The 18,868-nt window shown below is 39.4% G+C and overlaps 2 protein-coding genes across 13 annotated transcripts in view; both read right to left on the minus strand.

The window, feature by feature from the left end:
- Positions 1-15,403, minus strand: part of dctn1b (dynactin 1b) — a 45,487-nt gene extending 30,084 nt beyond the window's left edge. For 5 of the 10 annotated variants that reach the window (XM_038728970.1, XM_038728966.1, XM_038728965.1 and 2 more), the window contains exons 1-4: positions 11,491-11,633; positions 6,982-7,233; positions 4,595-4,673; positions 1,609-1,640 (exon numbers count right to left, since the gene is read on the minus strand). In XM_038728970.1, coding sequence (XP_038584898.1) covers positions 1,609-1,640; positions 4,595-4,673; positions 6,982-7,233; positions 11,491-11,523 — 396 coding nt within the window. In that variant the 5' untranslated portion in view covers positions 11,524-11,633. Of the gene's footprint in view, positions 1-1,608; positions 1,641-4,594; positions 4,674-6,981; positions 7,234-11,490; positions 11,635-15,268 lie in introns of those variants that run through there. The other 5 variants (XM_038728960.1, XM_038728959.1, XM_038728969.1 and 2 more) reach the window with 3 other exon arrangements.
- A 1,133-nt stretch (positions 15,404-16,536) lies between these two features.
- LOC119910379 (probable N-acetyltransferase CML1) lies at positions 16,537-18,350 on the minus strand. Of its 3 annotated transcripts, none has more exons than XM_038728976.1 (2): positions 18,112-18,350; positions 16,537-17,560 (listed from the first exon to the last, which is right to left on the minus strand). In XM_038728976.1, the coding sequence occupies exon 2, from the start codon at positions 17,546-17,548 to the stop codon at positions 16,874-16,876; it is 675 nt and encodes a 224-aa protein (XP_038584904.1). In that variant the 5' UTR covers positions 17,549-17,560; positions 18,112-18,350; the 3' UTR covers positions 16,537-16,873. The 3 variants fall into 3 exon arrangements, with proteins under 3 accessions (XP_038584904.1, XP_038584903.1, XP_038584905.1); XM_038728975.1 differs by having other exon boundaries at positions 16,537-17,557; positions 18,112-18,346; XM_038728977.1 differs by lacking the exon at positions 18,112-18,350 and adding an exon at positions 17,858-18,087 and having other exon boundaries at positions 16,537-17,557.
- Positions 18,351-18,868: the final 518 nt, after the last annotated feature.

An 18,868-nucleotide genomic window follows, 5' to 3' on the forward strand; every position in this document is an offset into this window, starting at 1 on the left:
TTTTGTATTTCTGATGCTTAAAAATGAGGTCAGAAAACTGTAAAATATCTGTTGTCTGTTGTAGATGAGCATTTAACCAGCATGTAAAATCCAAAGAAGCATTTTTCATGTCTACTTTTGGTCCTCTCTCCTTCAGAAATTCACTAAGCTGCATATGTGATGTGATAATTATTATTATATAAAATGCACATCTTTTGTTAAACATGGTGCCGTTCAGGTGTGAATCAAAATCAAGGTCACCAGGATATTTTAAGAAGAAGAGATATTATTACCTACTGAGAAAATTGATGGCTCAGTGCTGTGACTCAGCATAAAATGTTCTTCTAATAGTGACATCAATCTTAAAAACAAGTTATTTTCACAACCATGAATATAATGGTGATAAACGGTGGAAGGGATTCCAGTGTTATTTAACAATGTCACACGCATCTGTCATCTATTTTCATTGTGGCTCTGACTCTACGTGTGATGCTGTTAATCTCACAGCATATTTCACTGTTGAATATACTTTAAACTGAAATTAAAAAAGTGATGGCACTTTTATAATTCCAGTTCATTTCAATTAAAACATTTTAAATGTATCTTTCAATTTGTAAGAGTTGAGAATTTTTTCAGCTTTGACTCTACACTACCTGTGAGCATGACAGAAAACTGCTAAATCTAATTCTTGTGAATTATTTATTTGAAATTTTGGCCCAAAAAGGAAATAATTTGTGGCTATAGACCCAGATCCAGATCAGAGGGGAGCTTTTCTTTTTTGTTTCACTGTAGATGCATCGCAGTACACAGCTACTGTATTTATGGGTAAACATCATCCCCTGCTGGTCAGATATGAAAACAGAACTTTCAGCTCTGCATTTAAAAAAAATTTGATTCAGCACAGGTTGTCTACATTGGTAAATACACAATTTCCGGAATTATTTAAAAAGGATTTAAAACAAAATATTTAAATTTTTATAAACTGTTTCCAGTAGTTTTAAACCCTTTTTTTTTGTTTTGGCGGCCGACAAAAGAAGAGTCAATTGCACAGTTTATAATATTTATGTACATGTATGTAACTGCATTGCACTGTAAATTACTACTTCTTTGTTGCATGTCCCTGTGTCCCCCTGTCAGTGTCACAGAGAAAAACGCATGTACATTTAATGCAGATAGAGATTGTTCGCTAAACATCTTGTAGGCTGAATTATAACATGTTATTGAGCAAAAGAAATGCACTTAATCATAAATATGGTTAAAACAAAAAGTCAGTATACTTAATGAAAAGCTACCAAGCATCTTCCCACATAGTTACTACCAACAAAACTTTTGACAAAGGCGGATGAACGGTCAGTGTTGAACCAGGATGAAACAGCAGCGCAGGTCATCGTTTCCTCGAACAGTAACACACAGGGTTTACTTTAGATAACAAGAGTTGAGTTTGTGTGTCTGTCTGCATATGTGAGTTTGTTTGCATTCATTTGTGTGTGTGTGTGTGTGTGTGTGTGTGTGTGTGTGTGTGTATGTGTATGTGTGTGTGTGTATGTGTGTAAAGGTCCAGGTGTGCCTTGTCGTGTCTGAATTCCTGCAGGGGAAATTAGTGTCACAGTGCAGCATTATCTGACTCACCAGTTTAGTGGACTTGGGCGTCTCCAGGATCTCTAAGGAAATTATAAAATAAATAAAAGAGAAACAAAGAAAGTGAGAGGCGAAGTTTCACATTATCAGGTATAAACTTTTACAAGGTATAAAGTCCGACAAAGATCCGGGTGCAAGTCAACATCATATATTGTCTTTTAACCGGATGGTCAACACTGATACAGGACTGTGGAAAACTGCATGAAGTGTCCTGCTGAATTGAATGCCATCAGATTAACATAAAACTTCAGCAGCACAAGGTTAAGCATTCATAGAGAAAAATAGAAATCCGAATTGTATAGTTTTCTGAGATCACTGTAATAAATGTATTATCTCACTCTTCCTCTCTTATGTATTAAGAAAATACAATATGCTTAATAAACCAGAAAACACTGTGAAAGATATCATTTTAAGTTGTTGAGGAGATTCTTGTCATATCAGTTCAGTCTATAAAAACTATATTTCTCCTTGTAGGGCAACAGATACATGAGAGGTTATTTTAAAAACCCTCGGGCTAGCACTCCCTCTCTCTACTTTCAATTTTCATTCATGCCAACTACAGATGAAAAAATGAATATCCAGCATAACATTTTACACACAGCATGTGAACTACTAGAAATCAGAGGCAGCAGAATTTGATTTGCTCTCTAATAAGTTAAAACAATGACACCGTTTTAAGTATCAGAGGATTAGTGTGAAAAGCAGTGGAAAGCATCACTCGTGCTCATGATGGTCATTAATTAAGGCTTCAACAGGCAGTGTACCTGCCTAAATTCCACTACGTCTACATGTCTATATATATGTCCTCCTACATCTGCACATACATCGCATTTATATCTTAACCCTAATATATGAATATAAAGCAAAATAAGTTTATAAACCATCAGTGTGAAAACTGAAAACAGTGTTCATCCTCACTACTAATATTTTATCTCTCTCTCTGCTGTCTCTCCTTCACCAGGTGCCAAATATTTTGTGAGCATTGTGGCTCTTTCCATAAATGTCCTGTCATGCCCGATTGAAGCTGCAGGGATCATTAACAGAAAAATACATCGATGTCTGAACTACAAAAAGCCGTCACTTTAACTGACCGATGAAGCCAGCATCTTTACATGGCTGAAGAGGGCTTCAACTTACTATGCTGTCCTAAATTGATCTGGAGACAAGCATCAAAAACATTTCTTTAAGTGTAAACATTAAACCAAAATTTGTTGTTTTAATCTGAAGAAACCTCTCATCAAGGTTTACTCTACACTGCCATGTAACACATCTGAATCAACAAGTCTCACTTTGGATACCTGTTCCTGAAAAATCAGCATTGCCCAATAAAGTGCCTGGTGTGTCCACTTTAACTCTCTCTCTCTCTCTCTCTCTCTCTCTCTCTGCACCAGGAAGTGGACGTTACAAAACTAAATACAATGCGCCACCACCTATTTGATTTAGCAGCGCTGAGGTGTAACCATGGAAACAGAGAGCAGCTCCATCCTGTAGACTACAAAAAAAAAAAACATTTTGGTGACCAGATGTGGAAAACATTTATTTTCTCATGTTGAAATTAGAAAGAGGACGACAATTCTGTGTGACCATTCCTCAACTTCTAAATTGATGGTAAATTCAAATCTCCCTTTTTATATTTCATATACAGAAATGAGTTTTACAAAACTTTATTTTTCTCACAAATCAGTATAACAGCTTGTTGTGATTGTAAGTTCAGACAAAGAGGAGGTCCATGAGTAGCTGTTCTGGAGCTTTCAACTGTATCACAGAAGGATCCTCAGCAGATGAGATGATGATGATGATGATTTTAATTACCCTTTGGTGATATTGTTTTGTCAACTGGTAATAAACTAATTTCTCATGACTACTGTGACTTCAACTTTGCCCTGCTGCCGTTGAAAGTGAATTATGATGTTGTTAGCTGGCAACTGTACCCAAAACAACTTTAATATTGTGCTCGATTTCTACATTACTTGGTCTCTCATCTCTTCTTCTAAAAAGAGAGACAAATGTCTCAACACTAAACAACTTGTGCTTACTCTAACATGGGTAAAAAGAAGATGTTTGCTGTCAACAGGAAGCCAGATGCTGTTTTGTTGTTAAGTTTAGTTTGACATTTACAGAACATCAGCTGATACGCTGGACCAGGAGTGCACACAGAGGGATTCAAACCCACAACCACGACAGTGTTCGTGACACATTCTGCTTGATCAATGACTCGTGACCAAAATTAAACCAGACAGTGTCCTTGAAATTAGATATTTTCGGAGCAGGCTTATATATTACAATTGTAATTCGCTTTGGATAAAAGCGTTCGTTACATGAGTAAATTTAAATGTAAGTGGTGATAAGTCCCATCTCATAGCAAAAAGACATCTTCAGATCATTCAAAGGACCATTGTCAGCACAGCTAGCAGGCCGTGTAATTATAAAGACTTGAATATGCTATTCAGCAAACAGATATTACCAGTCAACAGAAAAGAGGCAAGATGTAAAAGGAGTTTTGCATCACTAGCTACCAGAAGGGACTGTGGATTTTGGCTTAAAGCACCTGAAGCTATTTCTTGAAAATCCTGGATTCAAGAGCGCAAACCCTTTCACAGCTGTGGGGATGAAACCTGTGACCTGTCATTTACAAAGAAAATAGGGGTCTGCAGTACCAAAGATGTGTGATTAATGAAAATAGTATCAGAGGATGCCCCCCTGCATCCTCTGATACTATTTTTATTAATCACACAAAAAGGGGAATTGACCTGTATGCTCTCACATTGCAGAACTTTTTTATATTTAGATTTCTTTCCTTTTACATTCAAATATCACTGCATGTCCCCTCGACAACTCCCATTTCAAAAAGGTCAGGATCGACACAACTGCCCTTTTTTGTGCAGGCAAGACACCTGCAGAATACTGAAAACTACAGATGAATGATGACCAAGGACAAAACCACAAACCATAACTGTCCAAATGTGTGTGTCTTTACCTCGTTTGGGAACCTTGCCGGTGCCGGGCTCAGGCGTCTCAGGAGACGTCGTGTCTGCCCCATCATCAACCAGCTGGATCTGAGACAGAGACAGAAAGAAAGACAGTTAGTTGTGTCTTTGACTTTTGCTGTCAGCTGCCTTATTTATCAGCAAAGCTGGCAGAGAGGAAGCGACAGATGTTAAAGGGCAGCCACAAAAACAAAATTGGCTTGTTTATTGATGTTCATTCAAATATAGCACTCAGCTAAGTGAGTCGTAATTGTTCAATCTCCATAGCAAACTTTACAACAGCCATGCAGGGATAGTCAGGGTCAGACTTTCTTTCGTCTTTTAAGCCAAGAGGGAGACAAAATGATACGATTCTGATATTGATCCGTGTGAATGTGTGTCTTTACCTGTGCAGCTGGGTCACAGGTAGCATCAAGACAATTTTGTTAAAGTATCTAATCCCAAGGCTTACTCAACAAAGTGGGCATCATGCAAGAACCACTTGAGTGTCAAGTGAAAATGATTTAAGACAACCTATCGCACTCTCTCATATACAAACTTTTCTAATTGGTATGAACGAAAGTAGCCAAACCTGTCGTATCTATCAGATACAGAAATCAAAATATAAAAATATAAAAAAATAAAGCTGCAAGCAGCGATGAACGGCCCTCGTACATCCCTCACGCGTGGGCGTGCAACAGTGCAGTCGATGAAGCTCTGAATTTTCATGCATTTATGACGCCTCACAAAGAAGTTAAACATAACTTCCTGTGTCCCCTTTGTTATGTCCCAGTACATCAAGTGTTGACCACACGGAAAATTTCATCAAATGATGATTGTCACATCATCAGGCTTATTGCGTGTGGCCAGTAGGCGGCGCAACGACTATGACTCCTAATTGACACATAGATGTCTTCAGGCTGGGACTGTTATCAAAGATGTGAAGCATGGGGCAGACGGGACAGTGTACAAGTTACAGCAACGTCCTGTTTTATGGCGAAAAAGTCACAAGCAAGCGCTATGACTATGACTGAATATTGGCTGGTAGATGTTTTCAGGGAGGGACTCTTATCAAACGTGAAATATCATGCTCAAAGAAAACTCACAGCTAGCACAACTTCCTGTTGGGTTTAGAGTATCCTCAAGGCTTTTTTGGGTATTTTAGGATGATACATCTGACACAAAAAGTTTAAGAGCTCCTTTGTTGAAATGTTGTACTTCTGTTTTACTCATTTACACATTTTTGCAAATGAAACTTGCCCACAAATGGAACTTAACAGGCAGCCTTATACAGCGATTTGCCTGTGTCGGTTATGCTAGTGGTCAAATCTCACAAACACACACCTGCTTAACAACAAGTGGCATTTATCAAGAGGAAACTTGTGTGAGCAAACCTCACAGAAAAAATCACAAGAGGTTTAGGATTAAGAAATGTTCTTGCATGAGGCCCAATGTGTCTAAGAAGTTTAAAAGGTGCCTTGTGGAGAGTTTGTCCCTGTGTTGTTTGTCTCGTGTACGCACGAGGACACGCGTGCATGCGCATGTGCAAATGGGGGACCTGAAACCCATTTACTGCCAATGGTTTCACACAATTCCACTGATTGACAGGTGGCTGTAATCATGGCTGTAATGCACCAAAAAACACTGCAATGTGCCAGCAAAGATGGGGAAGAGGAAGAGCACAAGTTAGTAAACTTGGATGTAAACAATGCAGGATTTAAAAAAAACAGCTTTGCAAATGTTTTATGGGGAATGGGATGCAGTCAGCATGTTATTTGTTTGTTACACATTTTGGTGAGTAACAATGAATGTAAACATAACTTTTGTTTGTTTACAATTAAACTCCACAAGGGACCTTCAACTCTGTGCTCTATACGTGTGTTTACAGTAATTTACACCAAAATGAAATTTCCACCATTTCAAACAATTAAAACCTCAATGAGAAAGTAATAGGAGTCCATTAAATGCCCACGAAATTTAAGCAATGACAACAATTCAACTCTGCTATTTCACAAATATTACTTTTTTTCCCCTTGGGGTGTATTTGACTGTCCCCTCCAGGCCACCATAGGTAATCTATGATTCCTGCTGGCAGGGAGGCTTTGCAGTATTTTTCTGGAGCTATTTTTGATCAGAAAACAACAAAGCATGCAGCCTGAAGCGGCAAAAAAATGCTGGCACCATTGACAGCAAAGGGAAAATATCAGCCCCCACACTGTGGTAAAGAAAAACAAAAACTTTTTTCAAAATAAGGAACTGAACAACAGATAGATGAGGGGTGTACTGGTAGGATATAAGAGGGTGATACAATGATATCATCCTCTTCTTCAGGTTTTTAGCACTGGACATCGGAGTATATCAAAGTATATCTTTATTTACTAAAAAGCTCTGAAGTTACCTGTGATTGCCTCACGAATATCCCGTGATTCTCCTCGCAGGTGAAGTAGCGCTTGCCCTGCACGGTGCCGTCGTTCTTGCCCTTGGCCTCGTCCAGGATGACTCCCACCCATTTTCCGGAGGCAAAGAGCGTGTTGCCGATGTAGGCCACTGTGCCGCGCTGCCCCTTCCCAATCACCTCCACCAGGGAGCCCACTTTGACGGGCCGCCCACCCCCATCCGAGCTCATCCTGCTGCTGCCGCTGCTGTAGGTCTGTGTGGGACAGAGACAAACACACACACACACACACACACACAGAGGACTTGGCTGTTAAAACAGGAATCCATGTTCACCTCAACACTGTTGAAGGCCATTTTATTTGTACGTTTAAAGGGGGCACTCCACTAAATATACATAGCAGTGTGGGTTTACTTCTCAGCCTGTGAAAAAAGTTGCCTGTGGCTCTGGAGGAGCTTAATGTGTGAGTCTGAGAAAATAACCTTGATGGGTTGTCTCACCTTGGACATAGTGACAACAAATTTACAGAAAGTCTGCGTTACAAGCTGGAGAAGTGGAGTTTAAAAAGCGAGGGTGTTTACCAGACAGGGTAGCTTTAACAAAAGACACTTTCAAGCTGTATTTTGGATCTAGTGTTTTTGAGGCTTGATGAATACAAGGGATTAAAAGTAGCAGCACCAAATTTAACCAGCCTTTTTTAAAAATATGTGTGTCACAAGTTCCCCAACTTTAAATAAGTGCAATACTAAATGGCCGTGGCAACCCTTCAGGATGGTCTTTTTGACCCTGAACATTTAAAATGGGATTTAAGATGGCCTCCAAAGAATGCTTGATGGTTATGAGGATTACATTTTAAAAACTAGAGAACCATCCTATCACTAGTCCTTCTCAACCAGCGAATACTTAACAGTCTATTTTAGTTTGATGCTACTGTTATGATCCAAGCTGTCTGGTCCGTGTGTTTTGGTTGCTTTAGTGGTCAGATCTGTGAGCAAAAAAGTTAATTTGCATTTACAAAACTTCTATTGAGACACTCTGCATTTACACTTACTGTCTCCAAGTGCATCACATTACTCGCTGCTCGCCCGATATAATTTGAGGCAATCAGATTACAACTTGTCCTAAGTGCATGTATAGATTTACACATGCTGTGCTTGAAACGTGCCCTTGGTTTAGTGGACCTGCCTTCCATCCGTTTTTATTCAAATTTCCAAAACAAAGGCTAACTTGAAGCTTTCACAATCTGGCTACAGGTTCAATCACTGCTTTGTCCTTGATATGGAGTATCAAAACACACATTTCTCTGCAAAGCACACATACTAATATTGTTTAGTGGACATCCGTATTAGAAGGGGTCTTTTACAGGACCATGTCAGCACACAGAGGCTTGCTGCTGTGGGAACTGATAGAACATAAAGTAGTTTTAGTGTCATTCTGACCCACTAAGCTGTGCAGGACAACACACAAAAAGTCAAAGCAAGGCCTTGTCCTGCACTCTCTAAATGTCAATGCTAAAACAACAGCTTTCTAGCTGAGAAGCTGATTGTTTGTGATCATTTCATGGCATCAATCAACTGGGATTTAATAGAGCAGTTATTATGTGTGGAGAACAAATTGCACAGTAAAGCAACAGAGGCAAATTTACTGGAGCTGCCATATTTTGTATTCAAATAATCCTGCATAACCCAATTTACAGTGTGATGTCCTAGAACCGGTGGTGACTCAGCAGAAGAGCAGAGAGAGGAGCAGATATTATTACACTGAGAGAGAACGTCCTCCTCTTGAGCTTACTGTAAATACACAGTGTCTATGTGCTACTTCAACAACCTCCGCAGGACAGTGAACCAAAACAGACAGCAGCAACATAAAGGTATTTTAATATTATAAGTATATTAAGTATTACACGCTAATCTGTCCCATCCACTGCAGGTTTCTGTGGTCGTGTTAAGACAGTTCTTGTTGTATGTAGTGACTATGCCCTATATTTAGCCGCTACTGATTGCTAATTGATCTATTGTTTCTAACGTGTACCCCGAAAAACGACATCCAGTCTTCTAATAGTTTGCAGTTTTAAGGAATTTATTTCCTGCGTCCACTTTTAATAAATAATATGTCATATAAAGCAGAATAAACAACATAATCTGAACACAATAATCCGAGCACAGTTAACTACTGTTTGCTCCTCTTCTTCAATTAACAACCACCTGTTGTTATATACAGGAACCTGAGGCCAGCATCGGCCTTACAACACAACACAATATCATGCCCCCTGTGGCTTGGAGGAGAACAGGCAGTATGGATCCTGTTTCTGTTTTAACCACGTACCTACAGGCCTTAAAGGGTAACTTTGGTATGTTTAAGCCTGGATCATGTTTTGTGTCCAAGTGCCTAACTGAGACAATTTTTTTTCAATTTGTCAGAATTGAGCAACTGTGGGCTGTAATGTAATCCTTGCGAGCAACATTACGTCCACTAAGGTGCTTGTTTTTGCTGCCGACAGGCTCAGATTATATTATAAGCGGCTGTCAACATTAGGGAAAGGATCCCTACAGAGATATACCTATTGTTAAACAGTAAGATCATTTTTGTTTAGCCATGAAAAGCCGCTATATCACTCTGTTCAAAGCCACCAGACTCCTTTGACAAAAACAGTAAGAGTACCTTTCTGGTCTACCACTGCCTCGATAGGTTAGTTTGTTATTATTGTTATTATCTTATTTAATCCATTAAAACACCATAGTCACACAATAAAATAAACAAACAAATAAACTGATCGCGGGAGCAGTTGATCAGAAACACTCGTGTTCTGCTGGGTAAAATTACTGTTTTTGTCAAAGGAGTCTGGTGACTTTGAGCTTTCAAAAATAAAACTACAAAAAAAAAAATACAGAAGTTACCCTTTCACAGTAAGCCTTCCATTTTGCAGATGGTGGAAGCATTACATCTAAGCAAAGTATAAGAATGTGGTAATGACTGATTTGTTAAACCTAAGCTCAAAGATGGTGTCACTTCTTAAGAGGTATTTTGAAGAGCGGGGAGGGGGGTGTCACTTATTTCTATTCTCAGCTTAGTATTAGCAGAAACTAATTTGTTAGGCATAACTTAAAGAGTTAGGATATCAGTTTATTTCTCTATTAATATCCAAACATTTTGTTGGCAAGAACAGGAAATATTATCAGTATGAGGAGAAATTATCAACTCTTTTTCTGGCAGCCATTTATCTCCACTTTCTTACCGTTTACATATAAAACCAGTCATCATATATTAAACCAGACACAAGATATTCAGCTTTGTAGCAGCAGTTATGCAAACCCTAAATCCCCATATTGCTTAAAGTCCAATTAACTCATCTTATAATTCATGAACAACATGGAAAGAAACATTTTAACGCGTCACATCCTTGAGGCTTTGTCAAGCATATTCTACGTCTCGGTCAAGTCCTTCAGGATCTTTTATTCAAGCTTTAGCATCTATTTAAAACCATCAAATCACTTCAGGCTTATAACAGAAGCAGGCATCCTGGTTTTACAGTGCTTCAGGGAGACTACACAGCTCAAATGCACCTGTCAACAATCTGCAATCAAACATCTACTTGGTTTATAATTCATGCCTTCTTTAAAGTGATAAAATAAGTCAAGTGTTGTGGCTGCCTTGCTCCAGCTAAGTCTGTAATGAAGCTTTCAGTGTTGTTCAGTCATTGCGACCTGTTTGCCATGTGCTGGAGGCAGAGAGGACCCGACGAGGGCGTGTTGAATTATTTAGTGCCACTCTACTCTTGAACCACACGCAAGCTCACACTGAATATAATGCTAAAAGAAGATAAATACAGTGAGCGTCATTTGCTGCTCTGTAACACACATGATAATCTGATGAAGGCGCCGATGAAACTTGTCAGCCTGAAGACGGTATTGCTTTGTTTTCTCAAAACAAGTAAGCTACCGAAATGCTGTCATGCACATGTAAATAGATTGTCACCATGTTACGCAGGCTAAATATGCAATCTAAGTACTATCTAAAGGAAACAAAAGAGTGGCTGAAAGGTACTGTATGTAGCTAAAATCTAAGAGCGTGCACTGATGTCATCCCTCCCGGTGACAGAGAAGCTGCTTGACTCATAGACAGATGACAAACATGAAGTCTTGTGGGGCTCATGGACTGTGTCTCCAGTGTCTGCTGATAACAAAAAGCCGTATGAACCTGTCGTGTATCATCTCCTACTTTTCAGAGTCATCACAGAGGTCTGAACCCTAAAATCACAGCAGCAACGTTGAACCCAGAGGGGCAACTAAGCTGAACAAAGAGGCGACAATTCAGACAGAGGAATGCAGCGCTGAAATGGATTAGAAACCCTTCTATTCAAAGTGGAAATCGACATGGAGCAGATCACAGAGTGAAACAAATTGAACAGGCATAACCGGAACAATGGCGCACCGATCAGGACTAACTTAAACACCACAGTCTGGCCCATTCATTCACCTCAATGGGATGTACAAATGCCTTGTACACACTCACCCGGGTGTACGTGTTCCTCCTAGTCTGTGACATGTTTGCTGGCTGCCGAGCCACCCCTAAATCGCCTGTCTTGATTGAAGGAGTGTGTTATTGGGGAGAGCGTTGGCCAGACAGAAGGGGGTCTGGGAGAGCGGCAAGGGGGAGGGGGGGGAGGTTCGATGATGCTGCTGGAGCGTCTCCCTCTTCTTCTCGGTCTCTTTACAGAATCACACCATCCCTCTCCTGATCAACACAGCACAGGCTGAGCTCTCAAAACTCCCAGTCCCTCCTCTCTCCGGAAAGAGGAAAGCCGTCGGGAGCTTTTAGGTCTGTCAGAAAGTTTCTGAGGGGCGGATGGTGCCGATCCACCCCCCTGATGAATGAACCAGAAGAAAACAGCAGAGCAAAGAAGGGGGGAAAAAAGAGCCAGGCTGCTGTGAGTGCATCAGCTGAGCGGCAGCATTGCCCTGCGCTAGTGTCTGCCTTGGCTTCTGCAGGAGGGAGGGTAATTTAGGCCCAAAGAGAGGTGCTGGGTCCTAAAGCCTGCATATACACCCTCTCAAAAGCTTCTGAAAATAAACTTGACAGTCATTCTTCCCGTGCATGTCCTCCTAATTTGGCATGATGCAAAGGTTTAGAGCTTTTATGACTTCTTCAGGACTTCCCTGTGGCTGATCCAAGATCATTTTAAGTCCTGCTAAGACAATTAATAATAATAATAATCACTACAGTTTTAAATGATCAATGAGTCAACAAAAGCAACTCTTTTAAGGCCATCAATACAGCAAAGAAATATTGTTAAACAGCCTAGATGTATCCTAAAACTCCATTCTCCTTGCACTGCAGTCGATGTCAGATTACTGTCAAAATCGCTATCTTCCTTCTACTAAAAGCGTGAATGCTGGGAAGAAAAAAAAAATACATCTAGCCTAGAAATTAAAAATGCAAAACACAGTAGAAGTAAGCCTTTTTCCTCCACGGGGGAAGCGAACCAGTTCAACTCAATCTGATGCTTGTTTCATTGTGGGGGAACACAAAAGGCCCAGGTGATGCTCTGTAATGTGCAGCACACTGTAAACACAAGCCAGCAGATTGCATTAGGGCCCTGTCTGATGCTGTGGCCCATCACAGAGCGAGGATTAACTCTCCTTTATCAGCTTTTATGAACTAATTGCATAGCTGGGGCTTTTTTAACTCTTGGTCCTCTATTTCTGTGCTGTCATCTTTCTGCAATGGAAGCAAACGCTGCAGGGTTTCTGTGTAAAAGCTTTCAGCTTAGAGGCTGATGAGAGATGTTGTAAGCATTTCAGCATCAGAACAAAAGAAACCCATCCTTCAGGAGGGGGAGAGATTTCCCCTCCAAATAATGCATCGCTCATAAAGCTTTAACAACCAAGCGTGGACTAGGATGACAAAATGTACTTCTTTGTAGGCTCAGTATTATCACCTCACATACAGCAAGGACATTCTGATTGAGGCATAAAACTCTAGAAAACAGCCTAAGAGAGAGAGAGAGCCTTTAGCCTAGTTGTGGATGTTTAGGAACACAAGTAAACCTCTGCAGTCTCTTTGCACCCTTTTATGCAAATGACAAAGGCAGAACCAAATGAAGGGGTGTTGGGGTTTTGAAGGGGAGAGGGGCAGTCCTTATCTCTCACTGAGGAAATAATAAGGAGATAACCAGAAGACAGCCAAAAAAAAGAACTGCCTGCTTACAGAAGATGAGGACAATGGCAGAAAAAGAGGCGTCACCAGCTCAGCCAAACGGCGCCTGCTGCTGTGAGTCTTTCAGACCCGTGGTACAGGAAGGTCGCAGGAACAGAGGTGAAACAAAGGGATTTTAAGAGGAACATTACGACCACACTGCACCTCTATGGCTCTGCCAGTCCAGGAGGAACAAATCGGCATCGCGAAACAAGGTAAAGGTGACCATGTCTACGACCTACAAGATGGCATTGATTTAAGACTATTTAGGGGAAATATGATTGAAGTGTGGCATGTGTGAAAGAGATTGTGCCTACATAGTTGAATTATGGACTGAAAAGCAAACTGCTGTGTCAGGAGTCATCAAGGTATCATTATGTCATCAAGGTAAAGATTTATTAGGTACGCCACAAAAAAAGAAGAGAGTTTCATTTAGGGCTGCAAATAACTACTTTTATTAGAAATTAATCTGTTTATCATGATTCTTCGTTTAAGTCACTCGTTAGTAATTGTTTCTCTTATAATAATGCAAATAATGATAAATGCTCTATTTTAAAATCCAGATCCCAAAGTGATGCCTTCAGGCTGGCTATTTAATGACCTACAGCCAGAAAACCAAATGATTTACTGCATAAAGATATGAAACAGATCAAGCAACTTTTCGCCACTGTTAAATAGTAATGTTCGTTTTTACCTGATAATTGGTTTAAACTATTGACTAAAATTTTCGAATTGCTTGACTCACTAACTGACCAATGGCTCTCACACTAGTTTCATTTAATATGAGGATAATTTAGTAACTCATAGGCAACTAAAGTTCATTTAATCCATATTAGAACACCAAAAGTGATCATCTAAGCCTTTAATAATCAGGGAGACTTGAAAAGTGTCTTACTGTACATGTAGTGTTGTCTGATTAACCAATTCTCTTAATTGTTTTACCTCTGATATCCAGTATGCTATATAACCATGTAGACCACATAAATCTGACATTTCATTGTAAGGCCTATAAGGAGTGATTTATCAATAAATTGCTTAGACAATCAACAGAAAATTATTCTGCCGCAAATCTTATGGTCACTAAACATTCACTGTCTCCAGTGTCTCAAATGTGATAATTAACTGAGTTTAGTTTTATATTGTAAATTAAATATCTATATGTTGGGCCTCCTCTTCTTTACATGCATACTAATGAGTTACAGTCTGATCTCAACACTGTAACATTTATACAGGAAAAATAGGTCATCCATAGAAAACAGGGGCTGAGCCTGTTTGTTGGAGTGCTTCACTCCAAAGTGCATGAAATTAGCACCAATTAACCCAATTTTATTGAGTGGTCAATAAAAAAAATCCTTACAATATAGAAATAAAAACGTTTATGGCTAATGTGACATGTGAGAGCTAAATTTGTAATTTGGTGCCATCTAGTGAGTTCAAAGCCTCCTCCAAAGACAACATACTGCTTCACTGTCCACAATAATGCCATTTCTGTTTTAATTTATTTAACATAATTAGCAACTATTAATCCAAAAAAGTGAAATAATACTAATATTTTGCCTGTTACGTCTGGTGGGAATACAAATAAATCACAGCATGGGTGTGGCTGCAGCTTGACTAGACATTTTCTCCCCAACAGATAAGCCAAATTGGATGGGAAATAAAAAAAATAAAAAAATAAAAAAAATCTGGATAGGAGATTAATTAATTAAAACCACAATAAAGCCCATTTATCTCATTAGGTCTGGATATCCGTATGAACACCGTCTCCATTAATCACCAACCAAAGCTGCTTAAATATTTGTAAGGGTCTCGATTCCCTAATTAGTCGTTTTAATGTGCAAATATTGCATTTTTAACAGCTGTGACTGGTTTGACGTTTAACGCTGATGTTTGGTGCTGTCAGCTGTCAGTGGGACACTCCCTGACCAGCTGCTAGCAGAAGTAGCTGTTAGCCTCGGTTGGCTTTATCAACAAAACCTTTATTTTTACATTTCGTATAAGACGCACAAATACATATATATATCCAAACAGGTGTGTATATGTATGTTGAATTCATCCCCCACTGTCCAGATGACATATATGTTCTAAATCGTACCTCTTTGTGTCCCAAAATCAGGCTAACCGCTCAGCTTCGTCCCTGACAGGCTACATCCATCCATGGAGGTCTGACCGGACACATCCGTCCTGAGGTGTCCGAGCTGCTGCCTGACTCAGCCTGCCTCACAGAAACCGAGGAGCCCGGTGATAATTTTTCACAGTGTAGAAGTCTATAAATATGTCACGTATATTACAACATTCACTGTTTAAACACCGACAGACAATGTTATGCTGTATATGTGTAATATTTTTATTACAAGATAATTCCTCTGAAAAATTTCTCGTTTGCCATGAAGCACTTTTTAAACTTAACTTAGCCAAGGCGAGTGCGAGAGTGGGTGAATAATATTTAGATATGTTATTTAAAAATAAATAAATAAATTAGAAACACATTTAAATTCTGTTTTCTTATTCCACCCATGGAAAAGTAAAACAACAAATTCAACTACATTTGTTTTATGTGTGGGGGTTTTAGCAGTTGTTTTACATGTTTTTGTACTGTTTTATGCACCAATCCAACCATTTTGTCCCGTTATATATATATATTTATATACACACACACACATTTTTCCTTTTCACAAATACAATAAATGCTTCACAAATCTTAAATCATGTTTTGAAGAAACTTTAGCTTCTCTGGGACAATCTGTGCACTGTTATGTCTACAATGTAAGTTAAGTTTCCTTTAACCTTAAGACTGTTAGTCAGTTTAAACACCAGGTTAATGTTACCTTAGTTGTGCAATGTTTGTGTGTGAGGTTTTAGTTTGTTTGTTTTTTTTTTACATATTTTTGTAATGTTTTATGTATTTTATTATTTTCTAGGTTGAAGTATTAGTGTGTTTCACCACTAAAATGTCAGAGGGTAATACTGTTAAATATGCGAGTGCATAAAGTGTTAACAACAGTAGAACTCAAAATGGAGAGTATCAGGGGATGTACTCTGGCACGTCATGTTTTTGGTTGATATGAAAAGAATGTGAAACACGTATCCTATTCAAGTAGGCTACTAAAATCAGACCTATAATGTTTATATCAAGCACCTTAGTGATCACAGAGTCACAACCACCCCTAATTTCTTTGAGTGCAACATAATATCATAACATGACTGAGACACATTTCTCCCGTTATCTACCAGTGCAAATACCAAGTGCCAATCCATGGTAACATGAGGGATTGATAAGATCAGTATCAGGGTTCATACTGATCCAGTGTGTCAGATTAATGCATCCCTGATAACACTACAAAAAATTGTAATGCTACAAATTTGTAGGAGCATGTTCAGGTGTGTTAGTTTATTCTCAATATCATGTAGAAATTAAATCTTTCACAAAAACTAATAATTAAATTGCCGTTAAGCTCAATAAACACATTTCACCTATTAAACAACTTTGTTTAAAAAACAATAATAAATGATCCATCTATCATAGAAAACATGCCTATCATTTTCCTGTAAGTGTGTTAAGGTCACCTCACATATCCTGAACGTTTGGCTGCCTGACCTGCGATGCATGCTGGGTAAACATGAGGATAGAAACTGGGTGAACGGACGGTTCTGTCGCTCTGAAATGTGACAGTCTTTATGTGTCTTAGTTTAAGACCACTCAGTCCTGTTTCCCATCCCTCTGTAGATTGAGTTTGTACTCAAACACAGTGAAGTTTGTGATTTTGGCAACAAGCTCAGGAACAACAAACTCTCCTGTCTTCTCGTAGCCCATGTGCTCATACAGCTTCTGAGCGTCTGTCTGCACCACAGAAGTGTACAGGATGACTGCTGCATAACCCCTGTCGCGAGTAAATTCAGCTACTGTCCGACACAGAGCCTTAGCGATGCCTATCCCGCGGTGAGTGTGAAGTACAGACATGCGTTTCAGCTCCAAACACTCCGGTGCATTCTCATTAGGGAGACAAGCCACAGTGCCGACCACCCGACCGTCACTTTCTGCCACCCAAAAACACGAGTCCTTCTGATTTATGTAGGTCTCACTGATGTTGTTGAGGTCCTTTTTGAGGGAGGTGTCGATGTATCTGCTGAACATGTAGACAACAGACTGCCGGGCCCCGGCCAGGAGGAGGGTAACGGCCAGGATGGGTAGCAGGAAGGACTTGGAGCTAGTCAGGAGAGCGCAAAACATGCACATGACCACCATTTGGGTAAGCGGCTGCTTCAGGAGGTGCATGAAGGATGAAGGTACGTGCTCGCTCATCCCCAAGGTGAAAACTTCCTTCACTGCTTCGGCGTCATCATCCCGATACTTCCGAATCTGAAAGCTGGCCATGGCTCAGCCCTGCTTTTTAAAACGACAATAGGAGTTTAAAATGTGAGAGGTGGCAAAATACTACAAATGACTAGTTTGCAATCTCGTTATTATTATTATTATTTCGTCTGGCCTGGTTGCCATTTAGCATCACAGCCAGTCCGTATGTCTCTAAACTATAGTGCATAAAGTATAAAATCGAGGGATTTTTCAAGTAAAAATATGAACCATTAGCTGTCATATTCTCCATTTCTTCATCAAAGGTAAACCAAATAAATTAGACAGTTAACGTTATCTTAGTAATGCTAGCTCTGCTTGCCGTTGACCAACCTTAGCATGAACTGTTAACCCCTTCAACATTAAAAAAATAATAATAATATTCAGAGCTTAAACGCATTGCTGTTTGTCGTCTGCTCAGAAAATGCTGAAAGACGACAAGGATTTAATTCCACTGATTCACTTAGTTAAGTTAAGAGCAGCCAACATCTGTGCTAGCCTCACAAAGCTGCCAAAATAGATTAGATTAGTTTTGTTCCGGAGATTCTCTGGAGGGACAAACTGATGTGAATAAAAACGTGACTCACCTATGTTTTAACGTTTGACAGCAGATCTGAATTTGCTGAGCGCCGCTGAAAAGTTGCCAGAAGTCCAAATTCTCTCTTTTCATTTGCCTACTACTAATCCTCGGGTATGTTGCATTCAGGGACTGTCCTCAGAATAGGAAATCAAACATCCTGTCATTCCTGTCTGGGATTTTCGATAGATTGTACTTCCTTAATCTTGCCGTGGAGTTGTTGAAATTGTCACTGTCAAACACCCGCGATATATTCGACACATAACAGCTAGCCTGCTGATGTGAAGCGTTTTTCGATTGTGATGATCATAGCGGTACAATGGACTTGAACGCAGCGTAATCCACTTCCTGTTTCATGCGGATTGGCTGCCACTTGCAGACCAACTGTTTAATATAATACATCCCAACTCTGAACCTCTTATATTGCAAAGTTACATAATGGAATAACACTGGCACTGCACAAATATTACTAGATTAACAATTAATATGTTGTTGTTGGCACAAAGAAATAAGCACTATTTATAAAGGGGAATCACTTGCCCACAGTATGTGGTTGGTAATTTAGAATTAATCATTTTATAGAATAAGATATCCACACAATAATATGCATGGCATAAAAAATGCACATTTTTATCGTTTGTTTTTACATATACAAATTAAAAACTTTAGCTTAAAACCTTTAACAAATAAAGTGGTTTGCATAGAAAGAAAGCATCAATTTGAAGGAATTGAACAAATTACATAGAATAAAGTGGGGAACACAGATC

This window comes from Micropterus salmoides, unplaced genomic scaffold (assembly GCF_014851395.1).
Source record: "Micropterus salmoides isolate LMB-PRFRI ecotype aquatic unplaced genomic scaffold, ASM1485139v1 Ms_hic_scaffold_19, whole genome shotgun sequence".
Taxonomy (NCBI): domain Eukaryota; kingdom Metazoa; phylum Chordata; class Actinopteri; order Centrarchiformes; family Centrarchidae; genus Micropterus; species Micropterus salmoides.